This window comes from Bos indicus, chromosome 18 (genome assembly GCF_029378745.1).
Source record: "Bos indicus isolate NIAB-ARS_2022 breed Sahiwal x Tharparkar chromosome 18, NIAB-ARS_B.indTharparkar_mat_pri_1.0, whole genome shotgun sequence".
Taxonomy (NCBI): Eukaryota; Metazoa; Chordata; class Mammalia; order Artiodactyla; family Bovidae; genus Bos; species Bos indicus.
This window is the reverse complement of record NC_091777.1, coordinates 22,771,499-22,792,377: the sequence shown is the minus strand read 5'-3', so window position 1 is coordinate 22,792,377 and position 20,879 is coordinate 22,771,499. Positions and strand designations below refer to the sequence as shown.

Below are 20,879 nucleotides of genomic sequence, written 5' to 3'. Positions count from 1 at the left end.
CAGGCAAAAATACTGGAGTGGGTTGCCAATCCCTTCTCCAGGGGACCTTCCTGACCCAGGGATCGAACCTGGGTCTACTGCAGGCAGATTCTGTACCATCTGAGCCACCAGGGGATAGGCCCTAAGTACATATTGGAGGAATAACTAATTAACCAAGAAGTCAAGGATGTCGACTTTATCTCAAGTGCCCTGCACCTAACAATGAGGGAAATAAAAAGGTAAACAGACAGTGGAACTGGTTCAAAAACAACCAAAATACAACAGCAACGGGGGAAAAATGAAGCTATAAACACAGAGCAAAGGATTCGTTTTCCTTTTCGGCAAGACAGTGTACACTAGGCAGCTGCAAGTCACTGGCAGAAGAGAATCCTCAAATCATGGAGAATCTGTGACTCCTGCCCTCAAGGCATGTTCAAAGGCCTCACCTAGTACCTGGGCATGAGCAAAGGAACAGGTAACGGGCCCATCCTTCTTTGATTTGTGGGAGCAAACAGAGGTCAAAGGGACGAACTCCTTTGAATGAGCATATGTCAGAAAAAAAAGAGGATGCAGGCAGAGTGTGCATCCGTTTGTTCTGATAATGACATGATTTCCTAGGATGATAAAAAGCAAGCTATAAATATCCTTTAGACCCAATGAGGGAAATGGCTCCCCAAAGTATTTTTATTTTATTATTTACAATTTAAACGAATCCCTTCGGAATAACCTTGAAAGCTAATCCCCTGGTACAAAAATTCTTTGCATGGTTACTGCCACTTTACACAATGTGACCTGGGCACGCCTGGGGGGAAAAAAAACAACAAAGTTTCTGTGCCAAAACCAGAAGCTTGACTAATAGGTATTTTAATATGACGATCCCAAAGTGCTGGGAATAGAAGGGCAGCAGCTCTAATGTGCTACAAAGAAAAAACAAAAACTAGAATTAAATTACCACTCGCCTTTGTCCCATGGGCAACTCTACAACATTTTTTTTTTTCATGACATTCTGTCTATAAACATGTTCTGCCTGTACCTTTACTTTTCCAAGTATGGTGTAACCTCCATGAAAGGCAATTAATTAAAATGCCATCTTCTATAACAATTAAAAACAACACAGAACTTCCCATCAATAAGGGACCAGTTAAATGAACTCTGGTGAAGCCATACCTGCTGTCACCAAAAAAAAAAAAAAAAAAAGAGGGGGTAGGAATGTATATACATTTGCTGGGTGATTAGAAGTCATCTGATATAAAGAGGCGGAGAAGGCAATGGCAACCCACTCCAGTACTCTTGCCTGGAAAATCCCATGGACGGAGGAGCCTGGTGGGCTGCAGTCCTTGAGGTTGCTAAGAGTCAGACACGGCTGAGCGAATTCACTTTCACTTTTCACTTTCATGCATTGGAGAAGGAAATGGCAACCCACTCCAGTGTTCTTGCCTGGAGAATCCCAGGGACGGGGGAGCCTGGTGGGCTGCCGACTATTGGGTCGCACAGGGTCGGACACGACTGAAGTGACTTAGCAGCAGCAGCAGCAGATATAAAGAGGAAGATGAACTCTAATCACCCAGAAGATGTATATATATTCCTAAGGAACCTATAATCAGGACTAGTTTTTTAGGTAACAGTTTAATTGAGATATATTAATAGCTCACATGTCATAAAATTTACCCACTTAAAGCACATAATTCAATGTTTTTCAGTTATTTTTAGAGCATTTTAATCACTCCAAAAAAGAATCCCTGTCCATTTCAGCAGTCACGCCGTCTCATTTCTACCAGCCTTCCTAGCCCTAGGCAAGCACTAATCTTCTTTCTGGGTCTATAGATTTGACTACTCTGTATATTTCGTATAAAGGAAACCATACAATCTGCGGTCCTTTGTGACTGGCTTCTTTCACTCAGTCTCATTTTCAAGGTTCTCCTGTGTTGAACATGTGTCGGTATCCCGTTCCTGTTCACTGTCAAATATCATCATCAAATCATTCAGCCATAGAGATATGTCACCTGTTTATCCAATCATCAGAGGATGAACCTTTGGGCTCTCCACTCTTTGGCTATTATGAATTAAGCTACTATGAACATTCACATACACGTTTTCATTTCTCTTTCATTTCTCTCTTCCATACACCTAGGCATGGGAATTGCTGGACAATATGGTAATTCTGTATTCACCTTCTGAAGAAGTGCTAGACTGTTTTCCAAAATGGCTGCACCATTTCACATTCCATCCAGCAATGTATGAAGGCTTCAATTTCTGCATATCCTCAGCAACACTTGTTACTGTGATTCTGATTACAGCTATTTTCTCATGTGTTTATGGGCCATCTGTATATCTCCTTTGGAGATATGTTTATTTAGATCTTTTACCTTTTTAAAAGACTGGATTCATGTCAAAGTATGGCAAAAGCCACCACAACATTATAAAGCAATTATCCTCCAATTAAAATTAATTAATTAAAAATTTTTTTTAATTTTAAAAAAGGTTGGATTATTTATCTTTTCAATCACTGACTTGTAAGAAGTTCTTTACATATTCTAAAAATGTGCACCTTGTGAGATACATGACATATATATATATATTTATAATATATTTACAAATATTTTCTCCCATTCTGTGGCTTCTGTTTTTTACTTTCTTGATGGTAACCTTTGAAGCATCACAGTTTTAACTTTGATAAAGTTCAAATCGTCTATTTTTTCTTTGATAGCTTATGCTTTTGGTATCATAGCTTTCAAAAAAATTTCCTACTCTAAGAATCGCATACAGATAAGTTATTATTTACCAAGGTTAACTAAAATAAAGCAAAACAATAAGTGCAGAATAGTGTGCAGGCTACTAGTTATGTAAGAAATTTTTAAAATTATCATTAAATACATATGTGTTTGCTTACATATTTATTAAATATCACTGAAAGGATAAAAAATATCTGATAATATTGGTTGCCTCTGGGGAAGAGGAGCTGGTTGGGGTGAGGAGAGACATATATCAACTGTACACACTTAGATACTTTTTGAGTTTTGAACCATTTGAGTAACTACCTATTCAAAATATAATTATACATAAAATTTAAATTTAGAAAAAAACAGATATTCTGTGTTGAATCCCAAGAACATTCTACACAACCAGAAAAAAAAAAACCTAAAATCAAATAAAGATTGAGAGTCATCTGCTGCTGCTGCTGCTGCTAAGTCGCTTCAGTCGTGTCCGACTATGTGCAACCCCATAGACGGCAGCCCACCAGGCTCCCCCGTCCCTGGGATTCTCCAGGCAAGAACGCTGGAGTGGGTTGCCATTTCCTTCTCCAATGCATGAAAGTGAAAAGTGAAAGTGAAGTCGCTCAGTCATGTCCGACTCTTAGCAACCCCATGGACTACAGCCTACCAGGCTCCTCCATCCATGGGATTTTCCAGGCAAGAGTACTGGAGTGGGGTGCCATTGCCTTCTCTGTGCGAGTCATCAGATATAATCTAATCACATTTTTGCAACCAAAAACTGAATCAATTTCTTCTGAGTAACTAAAATGAATTTCAGAACATCATTTCCTTAAAACAATCTGCTTCCTACATATTGTGAATAGGCAGAAAATAGCAAATCATTTTGTTTGGCACAGAAAAGACGTCAAATTTTATACTTCATGAGGGAAAGGTCATGTGTAGAACAAGCAAGGCTATAAAGTTGCATGGATTTTCTCCATATATATTTAAGGAAACAGCAATGTTAACTATAGTGATGGGGGAAAAAATCTTTTCCCTCTTCTGTTACTGAAAACAATAAGATGAAATTAAAAGTTTTAAATAAGATAAAAACATAATCCTGCCACCTTACCCTATTTTATTTTTAGTGAGTGTGATTCTTCATCCACACACAGCTATAATCAATATATACTTAGCAATGTATATGCTGTTTTTCACTGTTTGTACATAAGTATTCCAAACTACCGTTTGCAATGCTGCTCAATGAGGTGATGATATTAACAATTTAATTAGTGAGTCACATAATATAAAAGCGTTAAGGTTTTATCCAACTTTTCACTACTATTAATCATGCCAGGCAAATAGGTTTTTATATATACTTCTTTTGAATTTTTTCCTAGGTTTGAGGTCAAAGATATTATTCAATAGATTTACCATACCATAAAAATATTCATGGTGCTTTAGACATATCCTAATACAGCTTTCCAAAAAGTATGCCAATTAGAAAAACTAACAGAAGTGCATTAATGTACAGTTTCACTGTAACTTCACCAGCATTGAATATTATCATTTTTGACTTTTGGTAGAAGTAAAAAGTTAACCTTAAAATGATCATTTTTTTTAAAAGACTACATTTAACTTTAAGATAATTTTTGAAGCCTGTATATACAGGATCACGCAAAACAGAGTGAGTGAACTTTTTCTTAAAAAAGGCCAGATAGTAGATATTTTAGGCTTGCAGGTCATAAGGTCTGTGTTCAACTACTCAGCTCTGCCATTGTAGCTCCAAAGCAGCCATAAACAATACATAAGCATGGCTAGGTTCCAATAAAACTTTATTTACAAAAATAGCTGGCTGGCCCAGAGACCATAGCGTGTATTGACTATGATCTACGATATAGAAAGCAAGATAGTCACATCTTTCACATTGTATGTATCTAATCAGTAAAATATCATGTTGCTGCTGCTGCTAAGTCACTTCAGTCGTGTCCAACTCTGTGCGACCCCACAACGGCAGCCCACCAGGCTCCCCCGTCCCTGGGATTCTCCAGGCAAGAACACTGGAGTGGGTTGCCATTTCCTTCTCCAATGCATGAAAGTGAAAAGTGAAAGTGAAGTCGCTCAGTGGTGTCCGACTCTAGCGACCCCCTGGACTGCAGCCTACCAGGCTTCTCCACCCATGGAATTTAAAATATCATAAGCTTCAACTAAAGTAGAGATAAAAGATGTAGGTTTGGGATTATGTTTTTCTCCTAAGGCATCACTGTATATCTCCATTTCTTTTTTTTCTTTTAATAAATAAATTAATGCTCAAAAATTTCCCTAAAAACTAGAAGACACAAATAAACATCTATAACTAAACAGAGAAAGCTAAACCTCAGGATATTTTTACAGCACTGCCACTTTAGTAAAGTTAGTCATCTAGGAAAAAAGGAATTAAGACCAGAGGTGTCCTTTAAAAACGCAGTCTGAAGGGCTCCTTTTGGGAACTTCTGACTATGTATTTATTGTAGGAGGTGGAGAAGGAAAGATGTCCTGATCTCTTACAAGTTTTAATCCCAAATTTCCATTTGTCTGCTGGACCTCTCCACTTGGCAGCTCTAACTCAAACTGTTTGAAAGTGAACTATATTCTTTCCCTAGTGTCTTAGAACTACCTGCTTACAGTAATGTCATTTCCAAATCACCCAGGCTTGCAACCTCAGAGTCACCCGAGAGCCTGGCACATGACAAGCATACAGTAAAGAGGTAGTTGGTCAGTGTGTTCATTCATTGGCTTGTTCATCCATTCATTCATTCGCCCACTCATTCACTCTTCCATTCCCTCCTCCACTGCATTCAGTTGCCAAGTCTGTCACTACATTTCCTACATTAGTCAAGGGAATTTCTTCTTTTCTCCTGTTGCCACTACTTTAGTTCAGACTAACAGGTTTAATTGATGTCTTTATCATTTTCATCTTCCAAAAGATATCTCCAATATGTCAATACTGCAATAAATAAATCATTGATAACCCCCATCTACCAACCAATTTTGGAGTAGGAAATGGCAACCCACTCCAGTATTCTTGCCTGGAGAAGCCAATGGACAGAGAAGCCTGGCAGGCTACAGTCCATGGGGTCTCAAGAGTCGGACACGACTGAGCGACTTTCAGTTCACCAACCAATTTAAGTTTGTGAAAGTGAAAGTGTTAGTTGCTCAGTCAAGTCCGACTCTTTGTGACCCCATTGACTGTGGCCTGCCAGGCTTCTCTGTCCGTGGAATTCTCCAGGCAATAATACTGGAGTGGGTTGCCATTCCCTTTTCCAGGGGATCTTCCTGACTCAGGAATTGAACCTGGGTCTCCTGCATTGCAGGCAGATTCATTACTGTCTGAGCCACCAGGAAATCCCCTAATCTAAGTTTCAGTTCAGTTCAGTTCAGTCGCTCAGTCGTGTCTGACTCTTTGCGAGCCCGTGAATTGCAGCACGCCAGGCCTCCCTGTCCATCACCAACTCCAAACACACCTAATATCCAAGATCTTTCACAATCTAGTCCCATTCAGGAATCAGCCTTTATCTGCTAATACTCCTTTTCTGGCAATCCTTGGATTCAGTCAAAGTTGAGCCATTCAATATTCCCCTTGTATCCCCATCCCAAACCAATCACAGTATTTGCACCTGAGTCCTCATCCCATTAGCTGACCTCAACTGTCCTAAAATTCCCTAATCCCTACACATTCAAGTCTTACACATCTACCTGTCAGGTCACTCATGAAGTCTTACTCTATTCTCTATTCTGTACTTACCTCCTCTTAGACGGGAAACATCTTAAAGATACCACACGTCAACTACTGCTATCCACAAGTGTCTAAAAGAATACCTTGAACACTGGAAAGTTCAACAGAAGTTTGCAGAATGGATGATAGAACTAAAATCACTTCCCTTCTTCTGAGTAGTAGCTTTCAGTCAATAGCAACTGTTTCAATTAAGATTTGTTGATGACATAAATTCTCTTGCTTTACCGTGTTCATTCCAGTGTATCAACGGAGACAGTATCACCTTCCACACAGAGTTTTGGTTGTTCCTGTCTCCCACTAGCTTTTCATCAGGATAATTGAAAAAGGCAGTAATAGTAATAGTAGTAGTAATAGCAGTAGCAACAGTACTAGTAGAGGTAGTAGCAATTTAATATATATGTATAGCAGCTAACATTCTTTGCAGGCATACTCTATCAGCCACTGTTCTAAAACACTTACACGTATTAACTCATTTAATCCTCATAAGAACACTCTGAATTAGATATGATTGTTATCCTTATCAAATACATTTTCCCAAACTTCTTATTCATCATTTTACACTAGCCCTCTCAGCACAGCACTAATCACCTTGTCCACTCTTCCAGATTGAATTAGGAAAGATGCAGATATGTGTAAGTAGCCACACACTCAAAAGAATTCTTGGGAAAGTTCTGACTAGAAAGACAGATGTCTATACCATCTTGTATTATACAAAAATGAAATCTCTTTTGCACAACACAAAGCACATGTAAGATGCTCGATAACTGCTTGCTCACTTCTTTTTGCCTTCCTTCACTCCTCCCTTTCACCTTCCTTCCTCTTCCCTCCTTCCTTTTGCCCCTTGCCTCCTCCCTCCCTCCCTCCCTTCCTTCCTTTCTTCTTTTCTAATAGAACTTACTTTAGGTCTCTAAGATAAATTATTTGTGTTTTTATCTATTTAATATTTGCCTCTCAAACTGAAAAGCTAGTTCAGCAAAACTAGTGGGCATACCCGTCAAGCTAATGGCTCTCTCTCTCTCTCTCAAGCCTTTAGTGCTGCTGGACACAGAACAGGCCCTCGAATATTTAGATGAATGATTGAATGCAAGAAACAAGAAAGGGAGATAAGGAGAAAGCGGGGAGGAGGGAATGCTTGATGGGCTTGCTGGCATCTTGACTTAGACACACGCCATCTCAGCCACCGAGCAGTTTGACCAGTTTACCAGGAAAGCTGCTTAATTACCAGCAAACATGACATTGCCTTATAGACTCTATAGTATCAGGACTAGAAAGGTTGTGTGTTTGTGTTTCCCTAACACTTTATTTTATCCCTTCTGCCCAACTTTCTCACACTGGTCCCCCTGCAGTATGGTGAAAAGTCAAGCTATAAAAGCAAAGCACAGATAACAAGTTTGGATACGAGGTCAACTTGTAATCCTTTTCATGATCATTCTCCCTGCTCTCTACAACTCTTCCTAAGCAAGCACACACAACACCCCAGGATGACTACTAAGGGCTTCCCTCATCTCTTAACTTTCTATTCTGAACTAGTCTAATCAGCTGACTATCAGCCACTGCAAGTGGTGGCAGAATTCAGCAATCAAGCCTGGGTTAGGAACCTGACTGGGGAGTTCAGAAATTCCCTGGCACCACTCTAACTGTCTCTTTAATTTACATTCACATGCCCAGAAGCCTGACCCAAAGTTAATGGGAATGTAAATTCTCAACCCTCTGAGCCCAGTTACAACTAACACATGCACAAGCACACAGATCTACCCAGTTTCGTTCCAGTCACCACCTTGACCTTGACCTTGACAGGTACCAACACTTTAGAAAATCTCCAACCAGCAACACCTGCCAAGGTCCCCTCTTGCAGGCACCTTTTCCAAGAAACACAACTCGAAGGAAGCAAAACAGACTTAGCCCAGGCTGTGAAGACACTTTTTACAACTGGATCCAACACAACTCAAAGCTCAAAAAGCAAGTAAACAGAGGCTAAAATCTAGTTAGATGGAAGCAATTTTCCTATCAAATAGTCTTCCAAAGTTCTATGATAAATTGCTCATGCAACCACTTCTGTCACATCCAATTAAGTTTGAGTCACATTTTTATTTACACTTACCTCTGCCACTCGGTGGGTGGAACTAAACCGAGGTGGTAAACCAGCCAAAACACAGTGTTGGTGGGTGGCATTGAGATCATCTGCAGGAAAAATACCAAAAATTAAAGGGAAAAAAGCATCCAACACGCCACTTATCAGTCACTAAATAGTATTTAAATTACAAAGTAAACAGTAAATCCATCATTCAAGAAGAATGACAAGAACCAAAAATATAACAATTACTTTGTATAATCTAAACTATTTTTTGCAAGTAGGATGACTTTATATAGAGAGATAAATAGATATAGATAGATATACCAGAGAAGGCGATGGCACCCCACTCCAGTACTCTTGCCTGGAAAATCCCATGGATGGAGGAGCCTGGTAGGCTGTAGTCCATGGGGTCGCTAAATGTAGGACACGACTGACCGAGTTCACTTTCACTTTTCACTTTCATGCATTGGAGAAGGAAATGGCAACCCACTCCAGCGTTCTTGCCTGGAGAATCCCAGGGACGGGGGAGCCTGGTGAGCTGCCGTCTATGGGGTCACATAGAGTCAGATACGACTGAAGTGACTTAGCAGCAGTAGCAGCAGATATACATATATGTGTGCATATATATATATATATATATATAGTCATATGGTATAAAACCATTGTGGTGTAAAGCCATCAAAAACCACGACACTTTCAATAGAGAAAGGGGATGTGATTAATAATTACTTTAGGACAACAGGCGTAAACCAGCACTGTACTTAGCCAACAGGCTATATGGTCACCCTACTTACCTGTAGTCTTATGATACCCACTCACCACTATTTATGGGTTGAACTTCTCTTTTTCATTATACATCTAATTCTACTCATGCTTTATGAATAAGCCAAAATTCTTTCGTATTCTTTGGAATTGAACATCTTTCATCTGAAAATCTGCCTCCTGCCCTCCCCAATCAAAGTATCAATTTTGCCCTAACAATTTTCCAGGCAGCAAACCAACCAACTCAGCACGTTGCAATGCTTTGGCTCTCAGAACAGAATTCAAGCCTACAGATTCATGACCCAAGAATGGAGTAGGTGGTGAATTCATCAGCTAAAGAATATGCCTGAAACCACATGCAATTGGAGAAAATTCAATGGCCAAGTTCTTGTGTATTCTATGAAATGATGCCACATGTGAGGCAAAAATCTGTATCACCTCTGCTTAGAGCATTGCTTCTATTCCTCTGTTAATAAGAAGAGAACCAGACTGTCCCTGGCAACACATGACTTCCTACATAAGCGACAAAGACTTCTTAGGAAGATACCAAGAAAGACAATGATTTAAATTAGGAGGCAAAGACCAACTACATGTCAGCAAAAACAACCTATAAAATTTCCTCTAAACATAAGAGAGGAAACACAAAATGACAATTGCAGGACATTTGTTTATGGATCTTAGGGAGTAGTCATGACAAGGATGGGCTTCCCAGGTGGCAAAGAATTCATCAACCAACGCAGGAGACACAGGCAATACAGGTTCAATCCCTGGGTGGGGAAGATCCTCTGGAGAAGGAAATGGCAACCCACTCAGTATTCTTGCCTGGAAAACCCCATGGACACAGGAGCCTGGCGGGCTACAGTCCATGGGGTTGCAAAGAGTCAGACACAACTAAGTGATGAGCACTGAGAATGATGACAAGGTTGACCTTCTTGCCTTATACAACTATAAAACACAGGAAGACAGAGCATGACATAACCCCAAATACAAGAGAAATTAAATAGGTGAGCCCTACAATTGCCTGGCTTTCCAGCTGGAAACAGTTTCAGAGCCACAGAGTAGGGAGGGAGAAGTCAGAATTCTGAGTGTTCAGCTTTCCTTCCTGCTGAGTTGTGAAGACAAAGAGTAGGAAGACCAGGGAGCAGAGATCTGTAAGGCAGAATACTGCAATAGAAGAACTTGCGCAGGGAGAGATCAAGGAGACATCTGCAGAAGGGTTCCTTCCAGTCTTTGACTCCACACTAAACTGTGCATATGTGAATGAAAACTTGCTCCAAGCAGGAAAAGAAGCTCCAGAAAGCTGTAGGAAAAGAAGCTCCAGAAACCTCAGGCTCACATTAGGCCAAGAACACCGTGTTCTCAGCGGCCAGAATGGCTCCTACTATCTGAGACAATAATAGATAGAGTCTTTGTGTTCGTGTCCTCAGTCGCTCAGTCATGACCAACTCTTCACGACCCCATGGACTGTAGCCCGCCAGGCTCCTCTGTCCATGGGATTCTCCAGGCAAGAATACTAGAGCAGGCTGCCACTTCCTCCTCCAGGGGATCTTTCCGACCCAGGGAACTAACCGGTGTCTCTTGCATCTTCTGTATTTGCAGGTGGATTCTTCACCACTGCACTGCCTGGCAAGGCCCAGATAAGAGTTTTTACAAAAGCATAATCTTAGTAGTAAGGTTAAACAAGTCCTATATGAAAGGCTGCCCAAGATCCACCTAAAAGCTTAAAAGCAAGCCTCAAAAGAATCCAACTTATTCCAAATAATTTAATTACTCACTAGAGCAAAGTCCAACACTACTTAAAAGAGTATAACAAAATCAGACACCAATAAATAAAATTGGCCATAACCAGCATTCACCCAAAAAGTAACACAGAGAAATAACAGATATATGATACAATAGATAACTAATGAGAACCTACCATACAGCATAAGGAATTCTACTCAATGCTTTGTGGTGACCTAAATGGGAAAGGAATATATATATATAACTGATAAACTGATTCACTTTGCTGTATAGTAGAAACTAACATACTGTAAAGCAATTATCCTCCAATTTAAAAAATTAAAATTAAAAAAAAATTTTTTAAGTGTGGCTTACGGCCTGAAGACGACTGGATGACCCTTCTCTCTTCAATTTGCCCTCTGAGGATTTCAGTTAAGGACACACCTGAGAATTTCTAGTTGATCTGAACTATTTTGTCTGAAGGGGGATTCAAAGCCGAACAAAAACAAAAAGCAGGGGTTGCAGGAGTTTCCCCAGGCCAGATGCCCATAAAGGACTGAAACAATTTCTAAGAAATATACAGATGCCATTCTCACCTATCCAAATAAAAGCCTCATTACTCCCCGGCTATTAACAGTGGGCTCTAAAGATATCACAAGGAGGGAGAAAATCATCTTAACAGACAGATTTCTTAAGAGCTTTTGTTCCGCTGACGGGCAGCTCAAAGGCACTTAAGAAGGAAGACCAAGTGGCAAACACAACATTAGAAGTAACAGTCCGGGGTGTGTGCCTTTCTTTAAATCCTTGGCAACTCTCTAATCAAACGACTCTTTTGAAATTGCTCCCAAATGTCTCTAGTCCTTTATGACTTTTAGAAAGAACCCTGTATTTTCACTGTGGGACTTCTAATTTGTCTCAAACTCTAAATCTATGAACGTGGCTCAAACCTCATGGATTGTACATCTCAAAGGATGTACTAAAGATGCCCCCAGCTTTAAAGACTAATCCTAATAATTTTTAGAAAGAAAACATTAAAGAATGCCTATTTGCCAGAGTTATCTCAGAAAACAGCTAAAAAAACTGACTATACTCAGGAGCAATCAGAGTTTGTAGAATTTATTCAACAAAACAAATGGAAAAAGAGCTCTCACTCTTTGCAGGCTAAATGCTGCTTGCTCTATCAGTGGAAGGAGAGAACGCTGGACATTCACTGTAGCATGAAATCTCATCTCATATAAGAGACCACAGATGCAAAGGCATAATTCACGCTAGGGTGATCAGTTCATGCCCAGTACTTTCCTGGCTTTAATACAAAGTCCCGAATCCTGAGATCCTCTCCCCTACCCAGACAAACTGGGACAGCTGGTCACCCTAAATGTAACCCAGCCCTTATTTTCTTGGTTTTGTTGTCCAGTGTTTCACCAGGGGCTACTGCATCCCCAAATTTCTTAAAGTAACAATCAGGAGCTTTGCTAAAGGCACTCCAGAGCTAAATAAGCCCAATACTGAAATCCAATCTTCCCACTTTCACACAATCACTGAAGCTTTTCATTCTTACTCACCTGTCCATTCTCATCCCTCAATCTTAATATTTATGACCTTATTTTTCCTAGATGTGGGGACATCCATGACTGAGGACATTTTCAGAATTTAATAGCCAATGGAAGGGGGGAAGGGAGTATTCCTGATGAGACGACAGTACAGACCCAGACCTCTACCTACCCCATTCCTAGATTCTCAATGAGACGATCAAAGAAATATCAAAAAAATGAAGACTCCTTTCAGTGCTCCATATCAGAGAAAGGTGCTCAATATGCCAGAAATTACAAGCAACTCTGCTGGATACAGTATAAGAGGAATGAGATTAAAGAAAGGTAGCACTGTACTATAAATCAATTATACTTCAATTAGGAAAAAATACCAGGACTTCCCTGGCAGGCCAGTGGTTAAGATCTCCCCATCCAAGGCAGGGGGTAAGGGATCGATCCCCAGTCCAAAAGCTGCCCGTGTTTGCTCATACCGTGAGCATCCATACCACCCAAAGACAAAAACAAGTTATTCAGTGCACTCCAGTTCATCAAGTCTCTCATCTGACCCTGCAAAGGTGCATTTTCTGCCTTCAGGTGAAGTATTTAGCCAGGAATCTGTACTAAGTTTTCATAGAACCAGTCTTAACACCAAGTTGCCTCTTAGCTGGTGCTAGTCTTCTTTCTATAAGGAAAAACAGGCAAGGAAAAAATTACTAAACTCGGGCAAAATTACTATAGTTCTAAGGAAAGGAACCAGTTTGACAGAAACTGCCTCTTCTGAAAAAGTGTTACTCAAATGGTCAGAAAAAATTTTCATAAAAGTCTCAATTTTTCAAGAAGCCACTTGACTCAAGAAGGCACTGCACCTGTAATAATGGGGCAAAGTAATCATGAAGATGGAACAGCCTGAGATCAGGAAAGGCTGCTTGGGGCTGATTTGTTTTTTTAGTAAGTCTGCCTTCATTTAAAACAGTAAGAGCCTGACTACACAACAGAATGCATGCTGCAGAAAAACCAAATCACCCAAGTGAATGGGAACTCAAGAAATTCTCCCAGAACTCAGACAGAAAACAAAAATTAGTGACAGAAAAAGATAAGAGATGAGGGGCAGATTTAGCCAAAAGAGATAGAACAGAAATCTTAGAAAGCAGAAAATAGAACAATGAAAGAATAATCAAAGAAATAACAGAAGAATATTTTCCAAAGTTGTAAAAAGGCCTGAGTCTGTACTACAAAATGGCTAACCAAGTGCATAAACATTTTCCATTCAAAAATTAAATACAAAATACGAAAAATGTCCAAAGAAAAAGCACAACTTGCTATAATAGGATCAAAATGGAGATGATTTCAGGTATCTCCTTAACATCAAATATTAGAGGTCAAGGGAACAATATCTATAGAGCTTTAAGGTGGAAACCTCCTTACTCAGGATTCCGATAGCCATTAAAGGAGATATGAATACATGTAGGTATAGTAAGTCACACTCAAACAATGCAAAGACTCAGAAAACACACTACCACCATTTCCCTATCATTAGCCTTCATCAAACAGTTAGAACCTATACTTTAGCTGACAAGATGGCAATCAAAATAATTAAAACCACAATATAAAAAGACTAGCAGGGAACATACAAGTTGTTAAATAATTTTAATACGGCTATTTAATTCAATGCTAGTATAATTAATGAGCTTCCATGGTGGCTCAATGGTAAAGAATCTGCCTGCCAATGTAGGAGACCCCAGTTCAATCCCTGGGTCGGGAAGATTCCCTGGAGAAGGGAATGGCAACCCATTCAGGTATTCCTGCCTGGAAAACTCCATGGACAGAGGAGTCTGGTGGACTACAGTTCATGGGGTCACAAAGAGTTGGACATGACTTAGTGATGAAATAAGAACATAATTAATAATAAATGAAAGTAAGTACACTTCATCTAAAAAATTTTCTATATTAAAATTTATTTTAGGGACTTCCCTGGTAGGCCAGTGGTTAAGACCTTAGGCTTCCAATGCAAGGGGCATGGGTTTGATCCCTGGATCAGGAACTAAGATCCCATATGCTGTGCTGCTGCTGCTGCTGCTAAGTCGCTTCAGTCGTGTCCGACTCTATGAGACCCCATAGACGGCAGCCCACCAGGCTCCCCCATCCCTGGGATCCTCCAGGCAAGAACACTGGAGTGGGTTGCCATTTCCTTCTCCAATGCATGAAAATGAAAAGTGAAAGTGAACTCGGTCAGTCGTGTCCTACATTTAGCGACCCCATGGACTGCAGCCTACCAGGCTCCTCCGTCCATGGGATTTTCCAGGCAAGAGTACTGCAGTGGGGTGCCATTGCCATCTCCAACATGCTGTGCAGCAGGGTCAAAAATTTAAAAAAAAAAAATTTTTTTTTTTTTAAGAATTGTTTAAAAAAATCTAAGTCAAAAATTTTAAAGAGTATGTTTGTTTTTTTTTAATGCCCAGTAAAAGAACAGAAGAGGTGAATAAAGTGAGCATCAAGATGCATGTCAATAATATGTCAACAGAAAAATGGGCAAAAGATGATCAGCTAATAAATAGTAATAGAAAGAAGAATACAAATGGCCATGAAAACACGGAAAGTGTTCAACATCATCAACAAGTAAGTGTACTTTAAAACGACAGCATGTTATTTTCACTCATTAAATTGGAGAAAACATTTTTAACTGTAATGCCTGGTGTTGCCTAGGGCGCAATAAGGTAGGTTGGTAAAAGGAACTGATAAACACATTTCATACACTGTAGGTAGGAAGGCAAACTGAGAACATTCTGAAGAACAGTCTAACCATGCAATATGTACAGTCTTTACCTATCAACACTCTCATCCTTACTCAGGTGGCTCACTTCTAGTAACTCTTCCTAGAGAAATAACTATAGGTGCAGATAAAGATTAGGTACAAAGATGTTCACCAGAGAGATATACTTGATACCAAGGCACTGGTAATAAATGGCATGACAAAAGTAGAGGACTCCTATTTAAGCCATTTTTTAAAATCACATTTTCGAGGAATATTTAATAAGGAAAAATATTCAAGATATATAAGCATTGGAGAAAAAAGACAAAAAATTATTGGGAAAAAAACAAGATATAACACATTATTGTTGTTGCTGTTGTTCAGGTGCTCAGTCGTGTCCGACTCTGTGACCCCATAGACTGTAGCACACCAGGCTTCCCTGTCCTTCACTGTCTCCTGGAGTTTGCTCAAACCCACGTCCATTGAGTTGGTAATACAATCCAACCATCTCATCCTCTGTTGTTCCCGTCTCCTCTTGCCTTCAATCGTTCCTAGCATCAGGATCTTTCCCAACGAGTCAGCTCTTCACATCAGGTGGCTAAAGTATTAGACCTTCAGCTTCAGCATCAGTCCTTCCAATGAATATTCAAGCTTGATTTCCTTTAGGATTGACTGGTTTGATCTCCTTGCAGTCCAAGGGACTCTCAAGTGTCTTTGCTAGCATCACAAATCGAAGGCATCAATTATTCAACACTCAGCCTTCTTTATGGTCCAACTCTCACAGCCATACATGACTACTGGAAAAACTTTAGCTTTGACAATGTTCACCTTTACCGGCAAAGTAATGTCTCTGCTTTTTAATACACTGTCTAGGTTTGTCATAGCTTTCCTTCCAAGGAGCAAGCGTCTTTTAATTTCATGGCTTCAGTCACCATCTGCAGTGATTTTGGAGCCCAAGAAAATAAAGAGTGTTGCTGTTTCCATTGTTTCCCATCTATTTGCCATGAAGTGATGGGACTGGATGCCATGATCTGTTTTTTGAGTGCTGAGTTTTAAGCCAGCTTTTTAACTCTCTTTCACCTTTATCAAGAAGCTCTTACGTTCCACTTTGCTCTCTGCCATTAGAGTGGTATCATCTGCATATCTGAGATTGTTGATATTTCTCCCAGCAATCTTGATTCCAGCTTGTGATTCATTCAGCCTGGCATTTCACATGATGTACTCTGCATATAAGTTAAATAAGGAAGGTGACAATATACAGGCTTGATGCACACCTTTCTCAATTTTGAACCAGTCTGGTGTTCCATGTCCGGTTCTAACTGTTGCTTCTTGACTTGCATACAGGATTCTCAGGAGACAGGTAAGGTGGCCTGGTATTCCCAAACATATCTAATATATTAATTTTCTAAACATCATATCTAATGATATTAATATCATATTAACATTATATCTAATACCATATAATCTGATATTAATTTTCCCATATTTGGGAAAACATATTTTCCCAGGTATAGGAAAAAAATGCAAGAGGGAATCACATCAAATAGTTATGAATGTTGCTAGCTCTGTGTGGTCACATTATGTGATGTATTTTTGTTATCCAATTTACACTTTCTTATAGTTTACAAATTCTTTACAGTGAGCATCAATTCTAATATTTCATTTTTAGCATCTCTGAATTTAGAGCACATCTTAAAATTGATTGTTTTTTGGGGAGTTGGTTTTTTCTTTTATTTATACATTTAAATTTGGCTGGGTGGGTCTTCATCGCTGCACACAGGCTTTCTCTAGTTGCAGTGCATGGGCTACTCATTGTGGTGGCTTCTCTTTTGCAGAGCACGGACTCTAGGGTGCAGATTTAAGTAGCTTCAGCTCACGGATTTAGTAGTTGTGGCTCACGGGCTCTAGAGCGCAGGCTTCACAGTTGTGGCACAGGGGCTTAGGTGCCCTGTGGAATGTGGGATTTTCCTGGACCAGGGATGGAACCCATGTCCCCTGCACTGGCAGGTAGATCCTTAACCACGGGACCACCAGAGAAGTCCTTCACAGCATCTTTGACTGGATAGCATACATTATTACTTTTGTACTTAACAATAAAAAATAAAACAGTAAGTATGATGACTTTTTTAAATGCAAAAGGGAATGCTCAATGAAGAGGTCCTCAGAAAAGAGATATTCATTCCCCAAAAAGAAATGAAAGAACACTGAAATCAGTAAGGGCAATAAGAGCTTTGGTTCGTTTTATACATCTTTTGCAGTGTATTTTCCAGGGGACTGAAAACTCTTTTATAGAAACAAGTACAGAGGTGAAGATGACCTCAGGGTACACACCTTTCTCTCTCTTTGTTTTCTAAGATTAACTTTTATGGAATGCTTATTTTATTGTTGGGCTGAGAAGAGAATACATTCTTGAGGTTAATCATTCATTCTTGATTTCTAAATCAGCAAAAGGAACTTTAATCCCACATTAGGAAGGGCTGCCTTTTCTCATCCTGGTAGCAACTCTTCCCATGAGACAGAAGGGCAGAGGGGATCATGGAAATGGAGAGATGAGAAGGTTAGGTTAACAGAAAACTTGAATGAAGTCTCTTCTCTTCCCACTTTGTATATACAAAGCCACTGCTCCAGTGAACTCCAGGCCCCAGAACTTCCAAGTAAAGCTAATGAATGAAACTGGAATAGCCACTTAAACTTTTCAGTTCTGTTCCTTCAAACACCTTTTGACTACTTTCTTTAGTCACTCCTATTTCAATATCTGATTTTCCATTGGCAATTGAAGATAGTTTTTTTTTAAAAAAAAGCAAAAGTGTTAGTTGCTCAGTCATGTCCAGCTCTTTGTGACTCCATGGACTACAGCCTACCAGACTCTTCTGTCCATGTAATTCTCTAGGCAAGAATTCTGGAGTGGGTTGCCATTACCTTCTCCAGGGCATCTTCCTGACCCAGGGATTGAACCCTGGTCTCCTGCATTGCAGGCAGATTCTTTACCACCTGAGCCCCCACAGAAGCCCAAGATAAGGTTTCTGGCTAATACTTAGGGAGGAAATAAGGCTGTTCTCTCCAGATACTCGGCAAGTTCCTATTCTGTACAAGGCACTAAGTGCTGTGCACAGTACAGAAATACAATTAATAGTGGCTCTGAAAAACCTTAGCTCTAATAGGTGACATAAGACTGCTATATCAATTGCTACAGTCTGGAGGGAAAGAGAGTTATGGCAACCACACTGAATGGCTGGTGTCACTGTCACTGTGGCTATTAAATTTTTTTAATGTCAACCCTAAATAGGTGAGTTATACGTGTACCTAGAATGAAGGAGAAAATATAACTAGGTGGAGGGAACAATATGAAAATGTAAGGGGAAAGAGGTATGCCAGGATCAGTTTTAGAACAAAGTCACTATAATGAACTAAGGACGATAATTTATACCTTTTTAAAATTTGTAGGAAATTTCCTGGCACTTTTGATGCCGTGTCCAGAAATCGTTGGAGAACTAAGATCCTGAAAGCCTCGAACTGTGTCAAAAAAAAAAAAAAAAAGTTGAAATGTTTATTGGGCCTAGAAGAATTATTCCACAGAGACAGTTTAATGGGGGTATAGATAGTGCCAGCACAGTAGTGGCGGTGGCTTAGTCGCTAAATCATGTCCAACTCTTGCAACCCCACGGACTACAGCCTGCCAGGCTCCTCTGTCCATGGGATTCTCTAGGCAAGAATACTGGAGAGGGTTGCCATTTCCTTGTCCAGGACATCTTCCCCATCCAGGGATCAAACCTGTGTCTCTTTTGTCTCCTGCATTGCAGGCGGATTCTTTACCATTGAGCCACCAAGGAAGCCCAATGAGGACATTGGGCTTGAAATCTGCTGCAGGAACTGACTGATTCAAGAAAAGTCAGATTCATTCCTGGTCTAGTCCTGAGCTCAGTCAACAAAAATCAATTAAATAAATAAATTTTTTTGAAGGTTTCATTCATGGTCATTCTCCCACTGTTTTTACAGAAGGAGCAAAGAGCATACACAGTATATGCAATCAAATTAAAAGCCTGAAAAATTCCTTCCCATAGCCTGTACTTTTATGAATTATGCTGTAGAGATAACCCAATAGCCAAAGAGGGCATAGGAAGACTGCCAGCCAGGGACTTCCCTGGTGGTCCAGTAGTTAAGAATACACCGTCCAATGCAGGAGACTCCTTTCGATCGCTGGCTACGGAACTAAGATCTCACACGCTGTGGGGCAACGAAGCCCAAGCTCCACAACCAGAGAGCCAACGCTGCAATGAAGAGCCAGCAAGCCAATGAGAGATCCCACATGCTGCAACTGAAACCCGACAGAGCCAAAAGTAAATAAATAAATATTTAAAAAGAGACAGAGAGAGAGACTGCCACTCAACGGGGAACACTCCAGCTACCCAACCCGTATAGAGAATTATCTCAATACCACATGACTGATTGAATGAACCATAAGAGATTAAAAGGTCTTCATAATTCATAGTAATATTATTATTCATCCTCAGCTTAAAAAAAAAAACACATAGGCACTTTTTTTTTTTTTTTTTACCTTTGATGGTGTTCTTATAAAAAAAAAAAAACGTGAAAGAGAACGTACAAATTGATCCAGACACTGTGTCATTTGGAAAATTCTATGATGCCACATTGTTATCTGGATTAGTTATGAGGAAGTAAAGCATGGGTCACTGAAGGAATAGACTGTCATGGAAGATTCTAAAAGCTGTCTCTAGAGATCCCAGAATATAAGATGAATGGCCATCTGTTTTGGCAGGGGTCTTCAAAACCTTTTCCAGCCAGGAGCTTTTAAGGATAGAATAAATATTTCCTTTTGCCTATACTGCCATGAATGAAGAGGAATTTCACTCATTGATTCAATATTTATTAAAGCACCTACCATGTTCAAAGTACTGTGGTGGGTCCTGGAGAGGGTACACATTTTGGGGAATCTAAAATATAGTAGTCAGAAGGCATTCTTAGAAAATTCCAGAAAAAGAACGAAGACACAGGACCTGAGTGACAACGGAATTCTCCTAGGAGTGCAATGAGAAGCAATCTCAGTAAAACTGTGTCAGATGTGTTTGAAAAAGGCAGTGTTTATCAAAACATTAACTAAGTCATACGATGCAACATCTAATAGCATCGAGCCAGCACCATGGCATGACTCTCCAGTCAGTAAAGACAGAGAAAGGCAGTGATGAACGCCAGGGAGAGAGGGAGAACTAAGCAACAAGAAAGCCATGGCTCGAACACAAAACCACCTCAATAAGGCAGCTCGAGCCTGAGCTTTTGGTGAGGTCGGAAATCTTGACCTGACATTTGCAGCATGTTCTTTCAACTGATGTAAGTTTAGTGATTACAGTGGATGAGACCTTCTACGCAGGAGTCCAGTCACTCCATTTGGTTCTACAATTAATAACACACACATAAGCACAATTAATAACACACACTGTACACTGTCGACATACAGAGAAAGCATGGTCCCCTCATCAAAATTACAGATGAGCCTGTAAACATTATATAGTTCAAAAATATGACAGCAATGACATGGCTGAAATACCAGAAGTCAAGTGAGAGCATCTATGTCTTGGTA

General features: G+C 39.9%; 1 protein-coding gene across 4 annotated transcripts in view; it reads right to left on the bottom strand.

Moving 5' to 3' along the window:
- Nucleotides 1–20,879, bottom strand: part of FTO (FTO alpha-ketoglutarate dependent dioxygenase) — a 424,275-nt gene that overhangs the window by 247,953 nt on the left and 155,443 nt on the right. For all 4 annotated transcript variants that reach the window (XM_070771936.1, XM_070771935.1, XM_019979409.2 and 1 more), the window contains one exon: nt 8,549–8,628. In XM_070771936.1, coding sequence (XP_070628037.1) covers nt 8,549–8,628 — 80 coding nt within the window. The remainder of the gene's footprint in view (nt 1–8,548; nt 8,629–20,879) is intronic.